The 16,150-nt window shown below is 43.1% G+C and overlaps 1 protein-coding gene and 1 non-coding gene across 2 annotated transcripts in view; both read right to left on the reverse strand.

Annotated features, from left to right (window-relative positions):
* Window positions 1–519: 519 nt before the first annotated feature.
* Window positions 520–16,150, reverse strand: part of LOC126474684 (facilitated trehalose transporter Tret1-like) — an 81,654-nt gene continuing 66,023 nt past the window's right edge. The window contains exons 6-7 of the mRNA XM_050102163.1: window positions 8,810–9,022; window positions 520–996 (exon numbers count right to left, since the gene is read on the reverse strand). Of these exons, the coding sequence (XP_049958120.1) occupies window positions 520–996; window positions 8,810–9,022 (690 nt within the window). The remainder of the gene's footprint in view (window positions 997–8,809; window positions 9,023–16,150) is intronic.
* On the reverse strand, window positions 5,922–5,996 carry Trnas-cga (transfer RNA serine (anticodon CGA)). Its single transcript has one exon. It is a non-coding gene; the product is annotated as a tRNA-Ser (tRNA).

Here is a 16,150-nt window from a genome sequence, read left to right on the forward strand (position 1 = left end):
CCAATGACATTAGGTATTTATTCTATTTAAAATGTTAAATACAACACTCATTACAGCATTTCACTGTATGTGATTGAAGAATCACTGAATCTTCTAACAGCAATATTCCAGTACTATAAAAACTATTTAGTCCAGACCTGCAGTAGAGTGGCAGAAATAAATGAAACCACAGAACGAAAAACAGACAAAACAGTTATATGTATAGGAATTCAGAGAAAAAGTTGTAGTACACAGTTTTAAGAAGCTATTGTGATTACAATAAAAGAAGCTGTGAGAACAGATGGAGATGAGAAGTTTATATTTGATGACAATTTTCGAAACGAAATTCGGAAGAAATGAAAAGGGAAAAAAACCAGAGGTAAGGCAACATAAACTGAAATATGGTAATGGAGGATAGATTAGAATTCTTCTTGTGTTTGATTATTAAGAAGAAGAATGCCACAGGATATCCACAGGAAATGAACTTTATTCGGTGCAACAGCGAACTGACTTTCATATAGTGAAAAGAAAGTAACTAATCTATTCGCCAATAATTTCCTTCGTGATTTCATCCAGTGTCTTGTTTCTCGTCTCAATAACGCGGAAGAAGATCCAAACGGTGGCGAGGAAGCAGATGCCAGAATATAGCCAGAAAGTGGCGTCAGTCCCAATGGCGCCTACCAAGTTGACAAATGTCTTTGAGACGATGAAGGCGAGTGTCCAGTTGGTGCCACCACAAATGGAGGCGGCGATACCCTTGATCTCTCCTGGGAAGATCTCCCCAATGACGACCCAGGGCAGGGGGCCGGCCCCTAGAGAGAAAAAGAGCAGGTAGAGGCACATGGACAGCAGGGGGAGCCAGCCGATGTGGTCTGCGGTCTCTGGATCGCTGTTCTTGAGGTTGAAGTACACTCCCATTAAGAGGAGGCATATGCCCATGCCACTCATGGACAGCATCATCCATATTCGCCGGCCTGCGCACTCTACCAGCACTGTAGACAAAAAGGTCGCCAGCACCTGCAACGCAAAGAGTCATCAGTATTGTCTAACACATACCTAAATGTGAACACCTAAAGCTATAGCGCAGTGCGTGGGGACGTCAGTTAGTGCAACTAACAGAAGACAGTTTACTGTAGCGAAGAAAAAATTGATATATTACAAGTACTAATAATACTGCCATCGTCTTTTAACATTTTTTACCTCATTTGGCATCCAATTAACAACATCCTGATTTAACTTCCGGTTTTTCTAGTAATTTTTCATTACATCAATGTTCTGTTGTTTTCGAACTTCTGACCAAACGGCTCTGAGCACTTAACTTCTGAGGTCATCAGTCCCCTCGAACTTAGAACTACTTAAACCTAACCAACCTAAGGACATCACACACACTCATGCCCTAGACAGGATTCGAACCTGCCACCGTAGCGGACCAGCCGCACAGTCCATGACTGCAGCGCCTTAGGCCAAACCTTTTCACTTAAATCACCTAAGTACAAAAGACAGCTCTGCCAATACACTGTCGTTTTATACCTTGTGTACGTGATACTACCGTCATCTGTATATGAGCATATTATTATCCAATTACTTTTTTCCCCTCCAGTGTACACTGCTAAACCAATCTCACCGTGAGACTGAGTGCCGCCTTGGTGGTAACGCTGTAAGGAAAGTTTATAAACGGAGCATAAACGAATTGTGAATTATTCTAACGACGATGGGGTTCGCAAATATGGAAATCCTCAGACATGAGAGACTTCCACGAAGGGCAGATGCTACGGCCCGCCTCTTCGGAACGAGCACATCGGAGACACCGAAGACAGTCGGCATCTCACGAGCTACTGTCCTGAGCGTCCATGTTGTAGCATGGTGAAACTAAGAGAAGACGACATGAAGCTTACCACAGAACGTGGTTATCGGACGCTTGCCCGCTCTGCAAATCAGGATGTGCAGCCGTCTATGCCACATTTGACGGCAGAGTACAATGCTGGGCAAGCACAAGTACAGGGTGATTACACACTACTGGCCATTAAAATTGCTACACCACGAAGATGACGTGCTACAGACGCGAAATTTAACCGACAGGAAGAAGATGATGTGATATGCAAATGATTAGCTTTTCAGAGCGTTCACACAAGGTTGGCACCGGTGGCGACACCTACAACCGATTTCTCATACACAAAGACCAGTTGACCGGCGTCGCCTGGTGAAACGTTGTTGTGATGCCTCGTTTAAGGAGGAGGAATACGTATCATCACGTTTCCGACTTTGATAATGGTCGGATTGTAGCCTATCGCGATTGAGGTTTATCGTATCACGACATTGCTGCTCGCGTTGGTCGAGATCCAAAGACTGTTAGCAGAATATGTGATCGGTGGGTTCAGGAGGGTAATACGGAACGCCGTGCTGGATCACAACGGCCTCATATCACTAGCACTCGAGATGACAGGCATCTTACCCGCGTGGCTGTAACTGATCGTGCAGCCACGTCTCCATCCCTGAATCAACAGATGGGGACGTTTGCAACACAACAACCATCTGCACGAACAGTTCGACGACGTTTGCAGCAGCATGGACTATCAGCTCGGAGACCATGGCTGCGGTTACCCTTGACGCTGCAACACAGACAGGAGCGCCTGCGATGGAGCACTCAAACGACGAACCTGGGTGCACGATTGGCAAAACATCATTTTTTCGGATGAATCCAGGTTCTGTTTACAGCATCATGATGGTCGCATCCGTGTTTGGCGACATCGCGGTGAACGCACATTGGAAGCGTATATTCGTCATTGCCATGCTGGCGTATCACCCGGCGTGATGGTATGGGTTGCCATTGGTTACACATCTCGGTCACCTCTTGTTCGCACTGACGGCACTTTGAACAGTGGTCGTTACATTTCAGATGTGTTACGACCCGTGGCTCTGCCCTTCATTCGATCCCTGCGAAACCCTACATATCAGCAGGATAATGAACGACCGCTTGCTGCAGGTCCTGTACGGGCCTTTCTGGATACAGAAAATGTTCGACTGCCACCCTGGCCAGCACATTCTCCAGATCTCTCACCAACTGAAAACGTCTGGTCAATGGTGGCCGAGCCACTGGCTCGTCACAATACGCCAGTCACTACTCTAGATGAACTGTGGTATCGTGTTGAAGCTGCATGGGCAGCTGTACCTGTACACGCCATCCAAGCTCTATTTGACTCAATGCCCAAGCGTATCAAGGCCGTTATTCCGGTCAGAGGTGGTTGATCTGGGTACTGATTTCTCAGGATGTATGCACCCAAAGGGCGTGAAAATGTAATCACACGTCAGTTCTAGTGTAATATATGTGTCCAATGAATACCCGTTTATCATCTGCAATTCTTCTTCGTTTAGCAATTTTAATGGCCAGTAGTGTAATTAAAGTTAAACTTTCAAAACGCTGTGTAAATAACACCAGTAGTCAGAATCACTTCAAATTGCAACGGAGTATTATCGGAGAAGGGGGAAAACGTATGGCAGAAAAAAAAATTGTGTGAAAATTGATCAATAAATGGCGCTGTATGTGTCAGAGTACGTAAATGAAAACACTTGCCATTCGCACGACCCATTGAAATTGGTATAAACACGCCGGGTACACGGCTTCTCCTTCTTTCGCGCCTGCAACGTTCGCCATGACTGTCCCAATGCAGGATCGAGCTCTGCTTGTAAAGTTATATTACAAGAATGATGACTGTGTACACGTAGCTCTGCAGAAGTTCCGAATGCTAAAGTGTTTGAAGGCGTTGGTCCGTTGACAGCCATGGCTCAGGAGAAAATGACTTGGAAATTCGAAAAGACGGGTTCTTTCGGTGTGCAACCTAGTAGAGGGAGGAAACGAATTGATTCGAGGTCAGTGGAAGCAGTGGCCACAGCAATGCAGGAGGAGACGAGTGGTGTGCAAACGTGTAATTGACGGAGAATTGCCCGAACGTTGGACAAACTCGTGATCACGGTGGGTAAAATCCTACGAAACATCATTGTGCCCCAGTTGCTTCCTCTTGACCTGCCAGGAAGAGAAATCTTTACCTTAGAATTTCTTGTTCGCATGGATGTGGACAAGGATTGGCCGTGGAAGATTTTGTGGACAGACGAAGCACACTTCCATCTGGCACGTTATGTCAATACACAGAACTGTCGAATATGGGCAACGGAAAATCCAAACGCAAATCAACCAGTACCACTTCATCCTGAAAAGGTCACTGTGTGATGCGGCTTTACGGCATCATTTATCATAGGGCCATATTTTTTCGAAGGGGCAGATGCTGCTGTAGTGTTACTGGTAAGCGCTATGAGCGTCTTTTGCGCAACCACGTCATTTCAGCTCTCCAACAGCGTGGATGTGTGGATGGGATCATTTTTACGCAAGATGGCGCACCTCCGCACATTGCATATGCAGTTAAGCAGCTGCTGAAGCACCATTTCGAAAATGCTAGACTTACCAGCCGCCATTTCTCTACAGCCTTGCCGTCCCGATCACTTGATTTTAATCCGTGTGACTTTTGGCTGTTGCTCTATCTGAAAGATGTTGTGTTCAGTGTTCCGATTGCACTGAAGGCACTGAAGGCACACATTGCGCAACACATAATGAGCGTGACCTCGTAGACACTTCGATCAGTTGTGGGACATGCTGTTTCTCGATTTCAACTTGTTGCAGAAAACGGTGGAGTGCAAATTGAACATGCCAGTCACACGGAAATTAATAATCCGATTAGATTTTGATTGATGATTTTTATGCGGTCTTTGTCATCAGGATAGTTAAAAACCGATGTGATTGATGCTTGTTATGCGGTGTTTGGCCTCGGTACAATTAAAAACCGACTTTTCCCATCCCATGTGATATGACCTTGCCGTGGTGCATTGGCTTACGTAACTAACATATCACACCTGTACTCCCATGCACACTGAGTAGTACAGTTTGTTTAACGTCAAACCTACACCTTAGGCATTTTTGTATGATTCATTTGTCATTTGTAGTCGACGAATATTCAATTATGCTTTCAGCGTCATCTATTGCTACATTTTGTACCTATTTATTTTTCTTCTGCCATACGTTTTCCCCCTTCTCCGGTTATATTCCTCTGGAATTTGACGTCATTCTGACCAGTGGTATTATTTCTACAGCGTTTTGAAAGTTTAACTTTAATTACAATCATCCTGTATTTCGGGCACAACGTTCAGCACAAATTGTTAAATATTGGGCTCCACAGAAAATGATCCCCACGTATTAACATATAACCTCTGACATGCATTTATTTAATGTTTTTATTGGTATCCCGTAGCTTTTTGTACGTAATTTCTTGGACAGTTTCGGTGATTAATGTTGCAATAAAGGAAATCTATTTGAGCCGCTACGTTTTGCGGACCCCCACGTGATACCCAATGCTAGCTGACACCTCGTACGGTACCGCGTCGCGCGCTAGATACGGAATATCCGCATGAACCACGCCGCGCATCTTCTGCGCATTTCACCTCCATAACTTCGCTATGCAAGATCAGCCACCGGCTGTTGACCTACCTACAAGCATGCTTATCAACCGCGTCATATTTAAGCCGTCACTATTCTGGCAACAGAGACCGGTTTCATGGTTTGCGCAGCTGGAGAGTCTGTTCATGCTTGCTCACGTAACTGCTGACGACACAAAATACAGCTACGTTGCCGCTCAGCTAAATGAGCTCATGGCTACTGAGGTGCAGGACATTTTAGCATCGCCACCGAGCACCGATCGTTAGATGTCCTTCAAGAATACCTTGATCATCCCCCTGTCGCAGTCTGAGACAAAACGGCTAGAAAAGTTACTACGTACTGGCGAGCTAGGCGACCACACTCCTCTGTAGTTACTACGCCTCCTGCGGACTCTAGTGAGCAACACCGTCAACGGCGACATATTACAGAATACCTGAAACTTCCTGGCAGATTAAAACTGTGTCCCAGACCGAGACTCGAACTCGGGACCTTTGCCTTTCGCGGGCAAGTGCTCTACCAACTGAGCTACCTAAGCACGACTCACGCCCCGTCCTCACAGCTTCAATTCCGCCAGTACCTCGTCTCCTACCTTCCAAACTTCACATAAACTTGGTAGAGCACTTGTCCGCCATAGGCAAAGGTCCCGAGTTCGAGTCTCGGTCGGGCACACAGTTTTAATCTGCCAGGTAGTTTCATATCAGCGCACACTCCGCTGTAGAGTGAAAATTTCACTCTAGATACAGAATACCTAATTTCCGTGCTTTCCATCTGATGTGTAGAAGATACTGAAGGTATGCACTGGTGATCTCGACGCGTTCGCACTGACAGCAGATCGCATTGTGGAAATGTACCCGTCCGTTTGTGTTGCAGCTGTTAGTCCACAGCCTCAAGTAGATAATACTCCAGACGCATTGCGAGCACAGATTGCTGAACTTGTTCCATCAGTCCCTGCCTTGCAGACACAGCGTTCCAGTCACCATACACATCACTATCATTCAGTGAGAATACGCAGCCGCTCACTTTCCACTGCGAAAGTCAGTTGGTACCACTCACAATTCGGTTCTGGGGGGTGGGAATGCAGTCCCACATGTGCGTGTGTCGAGACCTGTGTAAGGCTTCTTATAAGAACGACGGTTACCACTGCTTCCCTAGCCTGCCGTTCGCCTGACATGTCGCCCATCGAACGTGCCTGGGATACGGTCGGTCGGCAACTTCTTCGTTCAGGTCCTCTTGCAGCCAGCCACATATGACGCTTTGTGGACGCGGCTACAAACAGCTTAGCAGGTCACTCCCCAGCAGAATATTCAGGCGCTCTTTGATTCCATGCTACGACGTCTAGTGATTCTGATTGCAGCACTTGGTGACATTGCTCCGTACTGAATTTCCAAAGTCACGGTGCGTGTACAGATCTGTAATGCTAATCATTTGTGTTTGTGTCATGTTCCTAATCGGTAGAATAAGTTTCATTATCACGTTCTCGGTCTTGATGTTTCACTTTTTCCAAAATTAGTGTATTTCGAAAAAGACTTCAAGGAAATCGCATTGTCCATTTTACAGCTGATTCGGTTATTTTCTTAAATAAGCTCTTTAGTACATCCAGATATCAGGTTTTAGGAATATAATGACAAACATCATCGTGTTGATCTGTGCGTCATACTGTATGTCCATGTTTTAAAATGAGAATCAAAATCTGGTTTATTACTGCTTACATTATAATATTCGCTAAAGCCAATATCTGAAGATAGCAAGGATTACCGCACCATCTGTTCAACAGCTTATGTGTCCAAATAGCTGAAAACAGGCTTTAGCGAGGTAAAGGCACCAGAGAGACAGTTCTGACGTTGCGGTTGATATGGAAGCAAGACGGAAGAAAAATCAAGACTCATTCATAGGATTTGTCGACCGGGAAAATGCGTGTGACATTGTAAAGTGGTGCAAGATGTTCGGAATTGTGATGAAAATAGGGATACGTTATTGGAAAAGACGAGTAATACGCAATATATACAATGATGAAGAGGTAACAGTAAGACTGGAAAAACAAGAACGAAGTGTGCATAAAAAGTGGTGTAAGAACGAGATATAGTCTTTCACCCCTACTGCCCACTGTTCAATCTATACACCAAAGAAGCAATGACCGAAATTAAAGAATGGTTCAACAGAAGTATTAACATTCATGGTGAAAGATTATCAATCATAAGATTCGCTGATGCTATCCTTAGTAAAAGTGAAGAAGAATTACAAGATCTGTTGAATGGAACGATCAGTCTAATAAGTATAGGATATGGACTGAGAATAAATCGAAGAAAGACCAAAGTAATGACAAGTAGCAGAAATGAAAACAGCGAAAAAATTACATCAGAATTGGTGATATGAAGTAGATTAAGTCAAGGAATTCTGCTACATAGGCAGCAAACTAACCCATTACGGACGCAGCGGAGATGACATAAAAAGGAGACTAGCCCCAGAAAAAAGGGCATTCCGTACCAGGATAAGCCTACCAGTACCAAACATCGGCTTTGATATAAGACGTTGGGAGCACAGAAACGTACGGTAATGAAGCACGGACTATGTGAAAACCAGAGCAGAAGTGAATCGAAGAATTTGAGATGTGGTGCTACAGAAGAATATTGAAAGTAAGGTGGACTGATAACGGAAGGGATGAGGAGGTTCTGGAGAGAAGCGGCTAGGAACGGAATATCGGCGAATAATTTCCATGGTAATAGAGGGAGCGGCAGAGAGAAAAAAATGGAAATAGTCATTCTTGATGTTTTATTCAGCTACAATAAATCTGAACTTTGTGCTCGACCAGAATAAAAGTGGAGTACGATAGCTCGGACGGCCTGCATGATTCGATGTCGCTAGTTACAAATAATGCTTGTCTCTAAAGCACTGAGTGGTCAGCGCGTCGGTCTGTCACGCCAAGGGGCTGGGTTCAATTCCCGGCTGGGTCGGAGATTTTCTCCACTCAGGGACTGGGTGTTGTTTTGTCCTCATTATCATTTCATCATCATCAGTGGAAGGCAACGGAAAACTACCACTGGAATCACTTCCCTAGACGCTCATGCGGTGGACCTCTCTGACGAGGCTTCCCCCCTGCCGTAAGGTAGAACACAATGTTTTTTTAAAGCATTTGGCAGATTTATCAAATACTAAAAGTGGGCATTTCCTCATCATTTTTCTACACGTCATCATACTCCATCCGATCAGGCCTTGAAGGTCCAACGGTACCGAACGACCGCCGTTTCATTGCCAGCCCATAGGGGCATGTGGTCATGACACAGCCTTCTCACATACAAAGTAACAAGACATACGCCTGTGATATTTGTAAGGGATACAGGTTGTGCTTACCTGTACGACGCCGACTATGATGGCACAGTCGCTGGGGTCCATTCTGCTGCCCGCAGATACAAAGATGGACACAGAATAGAAGATAATGATGTTGATACCGGACAGTTGCTGGGAAAACTGTAGTCCCAAGCCGATGCCCAGGCAACGCCCTGCTGCGTGTGAGACGAACATATCCTTCAACTTCCCCTTACGCGCCCTTGCGTGGGCCACTGTCTGCAGGAAACCAAAAAAATGATGATTATTAAGAAACTTATGGATTAAGTTATAGACGTCGTTTCCAAGAAATCTCACATTCGTGGACAAAGTTACTATTACTACAAATTTTTAGTTTAATTTCTCGTCTGTGTTCTTTTATAAGATGGGAAGTACGAGCCGTGGCTGTGATCTGGTGGCCAAACCATACCGGTATTCACCATGAGTGATTCAAGAAAACCACGGAAAAGGGTGCTTGTTATAATAATTGATTATCACCATCAATACAAATGCCTACTGCTAGGTGTCATTACCCGCGTAAACGCTTTGAGGTCGTAAAGCACTATTGATGACCAAACGTCAGTTTGGTAACAATTTTTTTCTTAAGGTTCTCTCCTGCTTATGATACGGAAGTGCACACGGCTTGTATAAGACAATGAAAACGGTCATTACGTACTATAAGCGGACGATCTGGACATGTGTCCGCCAGAAAAAGGAGATTTGTAAAGATGGTTGTCATGAATTGAGAGATATATATGATGACTTTTGAACATTATTAAGGTAAATACATTGTTTGTTCTTTATCAAAATCTTTCATTTGCCAACTATGCCTATCAGTAGTTAGTGCCTTCAGTAGTTAGAATCTTTTATTTAGCTGGCAGTATTGGCGCCCGCTGTATTGCAGTAGTTCGAGTAACGAAGATTTATGTGAGGTAAGTGATTCATGAAAGGTATAGGTTATCGTTAGGGCCATTCTTTTGTAGGGATTTTTGAAAGTCAGATTGCGTTGCGCTAAAAATGTTGTGAGTCAATTTAGTGATGATCAGAATAAGAAAAGAGAAAACTATTTGAATACGTTGAGTTTTGCTCAGCTGTTTGAAAACCAAATAACGTAGAAGTTTACCAGCACAGTCATTCATAATTTTTCAAGGGGATATTTCAAATGCTTGTCAGAAGGATATTAAGAAAATAAAGTCTGAATGTTTGAAATTATATGAGGATTAAAGTTTTCTGACAGAGTGGATTCAGTAGAACTACAGGTAGAGGAAATACTAACATAGGAAACAGAGCAACGTCTGGTGGCTCTTGAAATACTACTGTACAGCATGCTGTTTCAGTTGACTCCGCTTTCCTCAAATGTCGTCAGTTCTTACGTTTGGTCCAGACAAACAAATTCACCAATTAGAGTTATTCACCAATTAGAGCTCTGGAATGATTTTGAGAATGTTTAGCCAAAGGCATGGTCAGAAAGAGAGAAAATTTCTTCCATAAGAAGTAATTTGTCAGGAGATGCTTTGCGATGGTCAGCTGACGCAATGATTAGATGCAAAGTTCTTTCTTAATTTTAAAGTGCATTTATTAATGAGTACTGGTCACATATCAAACAAAACGATGTTCTGAGAGAATTTTGGAGTGGTGAAAAGTTTGCTACAGGTCGTGAATCAGTAAAAGAGTTCTCTAGAAAGCGGGCCTCGCGGCTGTTACATCTGACAGAAAAGATGAAGCGGGAAATGATTATCATGGGACCAGTAGGTAAACTGTCTTGCTATTAGCAGAAAAGAATCATTTCCGCTCATAGAGGTGAGTGGAAAGATTAGCTGCTGTTGAGGAGCAGATACAGAATAATAATACGTCTTCTAGCAGTCATGTAAACAACCGAAATAATGGCAGTGCAAATGTGGATGTTAGAAGTATAGAGGTTTAGAACACACAATCTGATTTTCGTTGTCAAGGCTGTGGTAGAGGAAAATGAGATAGACAGCCACTGTGCCTTCGCAGTAGTTATTACGGCGAAAAAGAAACGTAAATAATGTGCCTTTGAGACAAGGCGGAGAGCCGAACGCTACCCTATCTGATTCCGAATCGAATAAACGCAATAGGCCGCGCTTGGGAAACTAAGTCCCGTCTATGAGGAAACTGGCGCTCACCAGGTGGAAAGACTTTAATGAGGAACGTGTTCAGCCTACAATAACTCACGCATTATAAAAACTAACATCCTGGGGTAACAGTGCGTTGTGTTCTTGATAGTGGCAGTGAAGCAAATGCTTTGTCTCATGCATTCTTTGATTCTATTTCTCAGAAGAATGAACTAACTGTCGTGAAAGTAAGTGGTTTAAGAATAAAAGTTGCTACTGGAAAAGCTTCTAGACTATTACAGCACGAACCTTTGACGCCGATTGGTATAGGTAACATAATAATCATGCACGGTTTAAGTGTGTAGACTGGTACAGATCTTTTAACGACATAGCAAGGAAAAATTTACTTTGATGAGAGCCACTTAAAATTAACTTTACTAGATTCTCGGGTGATTACAGGGACTTTCATTGCAAATTATGTGGGTACTAATAATGAAGCATGGGAACTACCTATTACAGTAATAAGGAATAAGGGATATTTGCACGCCGGCCGGAGTGGCCGAGCGGTTCTAGGCGTGCGACCGCTACGGTAGCTACGGTAGCAGGTTCGAATCCTGCCTCGGGCATGGATGTGTGTGATGTCCTTAGGTTAGTTAGGTTTAAGTAGTTCTAAGTTCTAGGGGACTGATGACCTCAGAAGTTAAGTCCCATAGTGCTCAGAGCCATTTGAACCATTTTTTGATATTTGCACGAAAATACTGAATTTGGTAATAATGTGCAAGATGCTAATGTGGAAGAGATCTTAATCCTGTAAGAAATAGAGGCTAAAGTACAATCAACAAATCAAATTTCGGTTAAAAGAGCTTTGGACAGAAAAAGACGGCTTGACTCAAAACCTTCGCCCACTAGTTTTAACATTGGTGAACTAGTGTTAGTCAAAACTAAAGAAAAAACTGAGAAAATTTCAGCGAAAGCAAATAAATCTATGCGGGATGAATCTTTATTTTTCTTTCAAGTTTCATTCTCTTCTTCTGTCCACTCTATAGCAAGTAAGGAAAACCGTTAGTTTTAGCATCTTCATAGTAAGTAATAACTTATTTCCACAAATGGCTATACCCTTATGATGAGTTGCAAGGGAGTATGAGAGGTTGTCTGCAGTAGTAAATTCTAAATGTTAAAATGGCAGTAGGTAACTTATGTGCAACAATGATAGAAAAATAATGGCAGAAGTAAATAAATAATAAATGATATCCACAAAAAGGATTAGTAGCAGTAAAATACAGATACTTTCCGCTAAGAGAAGTAATTGAAGATGAAAATTTCTAGAATCTGAAACAGTAAACTCTGCATAGATTAATAATCTTCAATTGGAAGTAAGATTGTCTATAGATAAGAAAGGGTAATAAAGTGGTGCCACTAGTGGTAAGCCAAAGCGTTTCGACATCAATTAAACGAGATGGGTGGGGGTGGTACGAATATCGCACCAAAATACACTCCTGGAAATGGAAAAAAGAACACATTGACACCGGTGTGTCAGACCCACCATACTTGCTCCGGACACTGCGAGAGGGCTGTACAAGCAATGATCACACGCACGGCACAGCGGACACACCAGGGACCGCGGTGTTGGCCGTCGAACGGCGCTAGCTGCGCAGCATTTGTGCACCGCCGCCGTCAGTGTCAGCCAGTTTGCCGTGGCATACGGAGCTCCATCGCAGTCTTTAACACTGGTAGCATGCCGCGACAGCGTGGACGTGAACCGTATGTGCAGTTGACGGACTTTGAGAGAGGGCGTATAGTGGGCATGCGGGAGGCCGGGTGGACGTACCGCCGAATTGCTCAACACGTGGGGCGTGAGGTCTCCACAGTACATCGATGTTGTCGCCAGTGGTCGGCGGAAGGTGCACGTGCCCGTCGACCTGGGACCGGACCGCAGCGACGCACGGATGCACGCCAAGACCGTAGGATCCTACGCAGTGCCGTAGGGGACCGCACCGCCACTTCCCAGCAAATTAGGGACACTGTTGCTCCTAGGGTATCGGCGAGGACCATTCGCAACCGTCTCCATGAAGCTGGGCTACGGTCCCGCACACCGTTAGGCCGTCTTCCGCTCACGCCCCAACATCGTGCAGCCCGCCTCCAGTGGTGTCGCGACAGGCGTGAATGGAGGGACGAATGGAGACGTGTCGTCTTCAGCGATGAGAGTCGCTTCTGCCTTGGTGCCAATGATGGTCGTATGCGTGTTTGGCGCCATGCAGGTGAGCGCCACAATCAGGACTGCATACGACCGAGGCACACAGGGCCAACACCCGGCATCATGGTGTGGGGAGCGATCTCCTACACTGGCCGTACACCACTGGTGATCGTCGAGGGGACACTGAATAGTGCACGGTACATCCAAACCGTCATCGAACCCATCGTTCTACCATTCCTAGACCGGCAGGGGAACTTGCTGTTCCAACAGAACAATGCACGTCCGCATGTATCTCGTGCCACCCAACGTGCTCTAGAAGGTGTAAGTCAACTACCCTGGCCAGCAAGATCTCCGGATCTGTCCCCCATTGAGCATGTTTGGGACTGGATGAAGCTTCGTCTCACGCGGTCTGCATGTCCAGCACGAACGCTGGTCCAACTGAGGCGCCAGGTGGAAATGGCATGGCAAGCCGTTCCACAGGACTACATCCAGCATCTCTACGATCGTCTCCATGGGAGAATAGCAGCCTGCATTGCTGCGAAAGGTGGATATACACTGTACTAGTGCTGACATTGTGCATGCTCTGTTGCCTGTGTCTATGTGCCTGTGGTTCTGTCAGTGTGATCATGTGATGTATCTGACCCCAGGAATGTGTCAATAAAGTTTCCCCTTCCTGGGACAATGAATTCACGGTGTTCTTATTTCAATTTCCAGGAGTGTATATGTAAATAATGAGGTGAGTAGGCTTACGAAGATAACAGGGAGAAAGAAGCGTCAGAATATATAAATAAATCAAAATAGGGAGAAACAGGAGAAATGAAGTCTGTAGGCTGACTTATATAGTAAAATGGAGGGAAAATTGATGAGGAATTCCCTCACACCTCGTGGAAAGGTTGATAATTGCGTAATTTTGCTTAAGGCAGATAGTCATTTAACAGATAAAGATTGACACATACAAACAACAATACAGGTAAGCAAATGTGTTAAGAAATGCTGATTGTAGTGTAATGTTATAATAAAAACAGCCCTTTCATTATGTGTGTCTGAAACCTAAGTAACTGCTGTTAAACAAATGACTTCTTTAGCATACTAATCCATGCAATAATGAACCATATGAAGATAGAATATATCATGGTTACTCGATTCTCTAAGTAAAGCAACAGCTAATGAAATAAATTGCAGACTATCATAAGTGCGACTATTTAAATCCTATGTTGACTTTCAGAATATGATATCTACAATTTATATACAAAAATTGAAAGTTTTGTGATTCAGGCATAATAATGAAATAAAATGTCACTATTTTGTGAAGTATCGTATTGCCAATAATCATTCTGAAAAAGTTAATAATAGTTTTCCAACTAATAAATTTTAAGAAAAATTTAAAAAATTCTTTCTAGTAACTTCTCCATGGTTATTCAAATTATGGAAGGAAAATAGAATATAGAATGTGTTTTGTTCTCCTTTAGATGTAAGCTGAGAACAGAAGCTTAGGCTATGTTACATGTTTCTCACAGACCTGGAGGCATCATGAAAGGCACCCTACAAGGTGTATTGGAGAAGGAACAGAGGAGGACACATACAACTGTGATTCCCCCCCCCCCCCAAATTCCCTTTCTGAATAGAGTATCGTGAAGAACACCGTATATAGTGACTGCCCACCCCCTGTCTTCAATGTTTTAGTGAAAGTAGTTTGCATGGACGCACACCACAGTGCCTAAGATTGAGATTAAATAAGTTGTGAAAAGCTGTGAAAGAGTAAAATGTTTTATGTGTTTCTCCTTCAGGTAAGGACTAAAATCTCTAAATCACAAAATTAATTTTGTAATAATTGAAAATTTTATTTCGTGTTTCTACGTTATTTCATTACATGATTAGTAGAAGTCCATTATGTCATGTTTTTCTGTGTATGCCCTATTTATCGTTAATTTTGTGGATTTAGTATTAAGGAAAATTTATCTAAAATCAACTTAATTTAAAAGAGGGCAGCTGTAGTAACATCAGTTGTATCTAATATTTAATTTTGTTCAAATATATTTTTTTCGCAAAAAATAGGCATGAAGTGGCGAATCAAGCGCTGTATCTTTGTGAGAGATACAGAGGAGAGTGAGTGTGCTGGAACTTACCCCAGTTAACTACTACCAACGCCACATTGTCATTATGTTCCCGTGCATAGATTACAAAGTATTGCGTCATAATCTGAGAGTGAAATTAAAAATTAAAATACCTTTTTCAAACTTTGTTAGTGTATGATGTTAACATTGTGAAGTCTCAGAATGATCTAATCAATATGTTTCGCTAAATGCGTTATTTTAAGAAAAAAATAAGTGGCGCTTAATAATGAAGATAGAAGTCTAACAATTTTTTCAGAATCTGAAAATTTATGTCACAATCAAACGTTGTGAGTTTCAAGTTGATCGGTTCAATATTTTGGTCAAAATTGGTGCTTTTACGAAAAATTGAAGACACTAAATATTAGACTCAGAAAGATGAAAATTCATATGTAGTCTCAGTTTGATATAAAACCACTAAATATGGAACAGCAATACGTTACCTCTTTTCTGAAAGCAATTTGGTTTTATTGACGATACAAATACACCATATTGTTCCCCACACTTTTGGTTACAAAACCCTATCTTTCAAGAAATCGCTCTAAGCACTATAGGATTTAACATCTGAGGTCATCAGTCCCCTAGACTTAGAACTACTTAAACCTAACTAACCTAAGGACATCACACACATCCATGCCAGAGGCAGGATTCGAACCTGCGACCGTAGCAGTCGCGCGGTTCCGGACTGAGTGCCTAGAACCGCGAGACCACCGCGGCCGGCGCTCTAATGTCTTTCACTACAGAGAATAAATTTGCTTTGACCAGTATTGTATATTATGTTTTAGATTCCTTGTGTATTGGTTAACAATGTTAGAATAAGGAATAGAGAATTTTCCATTTCTGTGTATTGTTAGTACTAGTGAAATCCGTTGCTTTAGTTTCGGACATTTTGTTTATTAATGCATATGTTGTAAGTGATTTCACTTTATTCTGAATGACGAGTACTTAATTTTAGCTTGAAAGACAGACCTTCATGTACTAACAGTGT

This window comes from Schistocerca serialis, chromosome 4, assembly GCF_023864345.2.
Source record: "Schistocerca serialis cubense isolate TAMUIC-IGC-003099 chromosome 4, iqSchSeri2.2, whole genome shotgun sequence".
NCBI lineage: Eukaryota > Metazoa > Arthropoda > Insecta > Orthoptera > Acrididae > Schistocerca > Schistocerca serialis.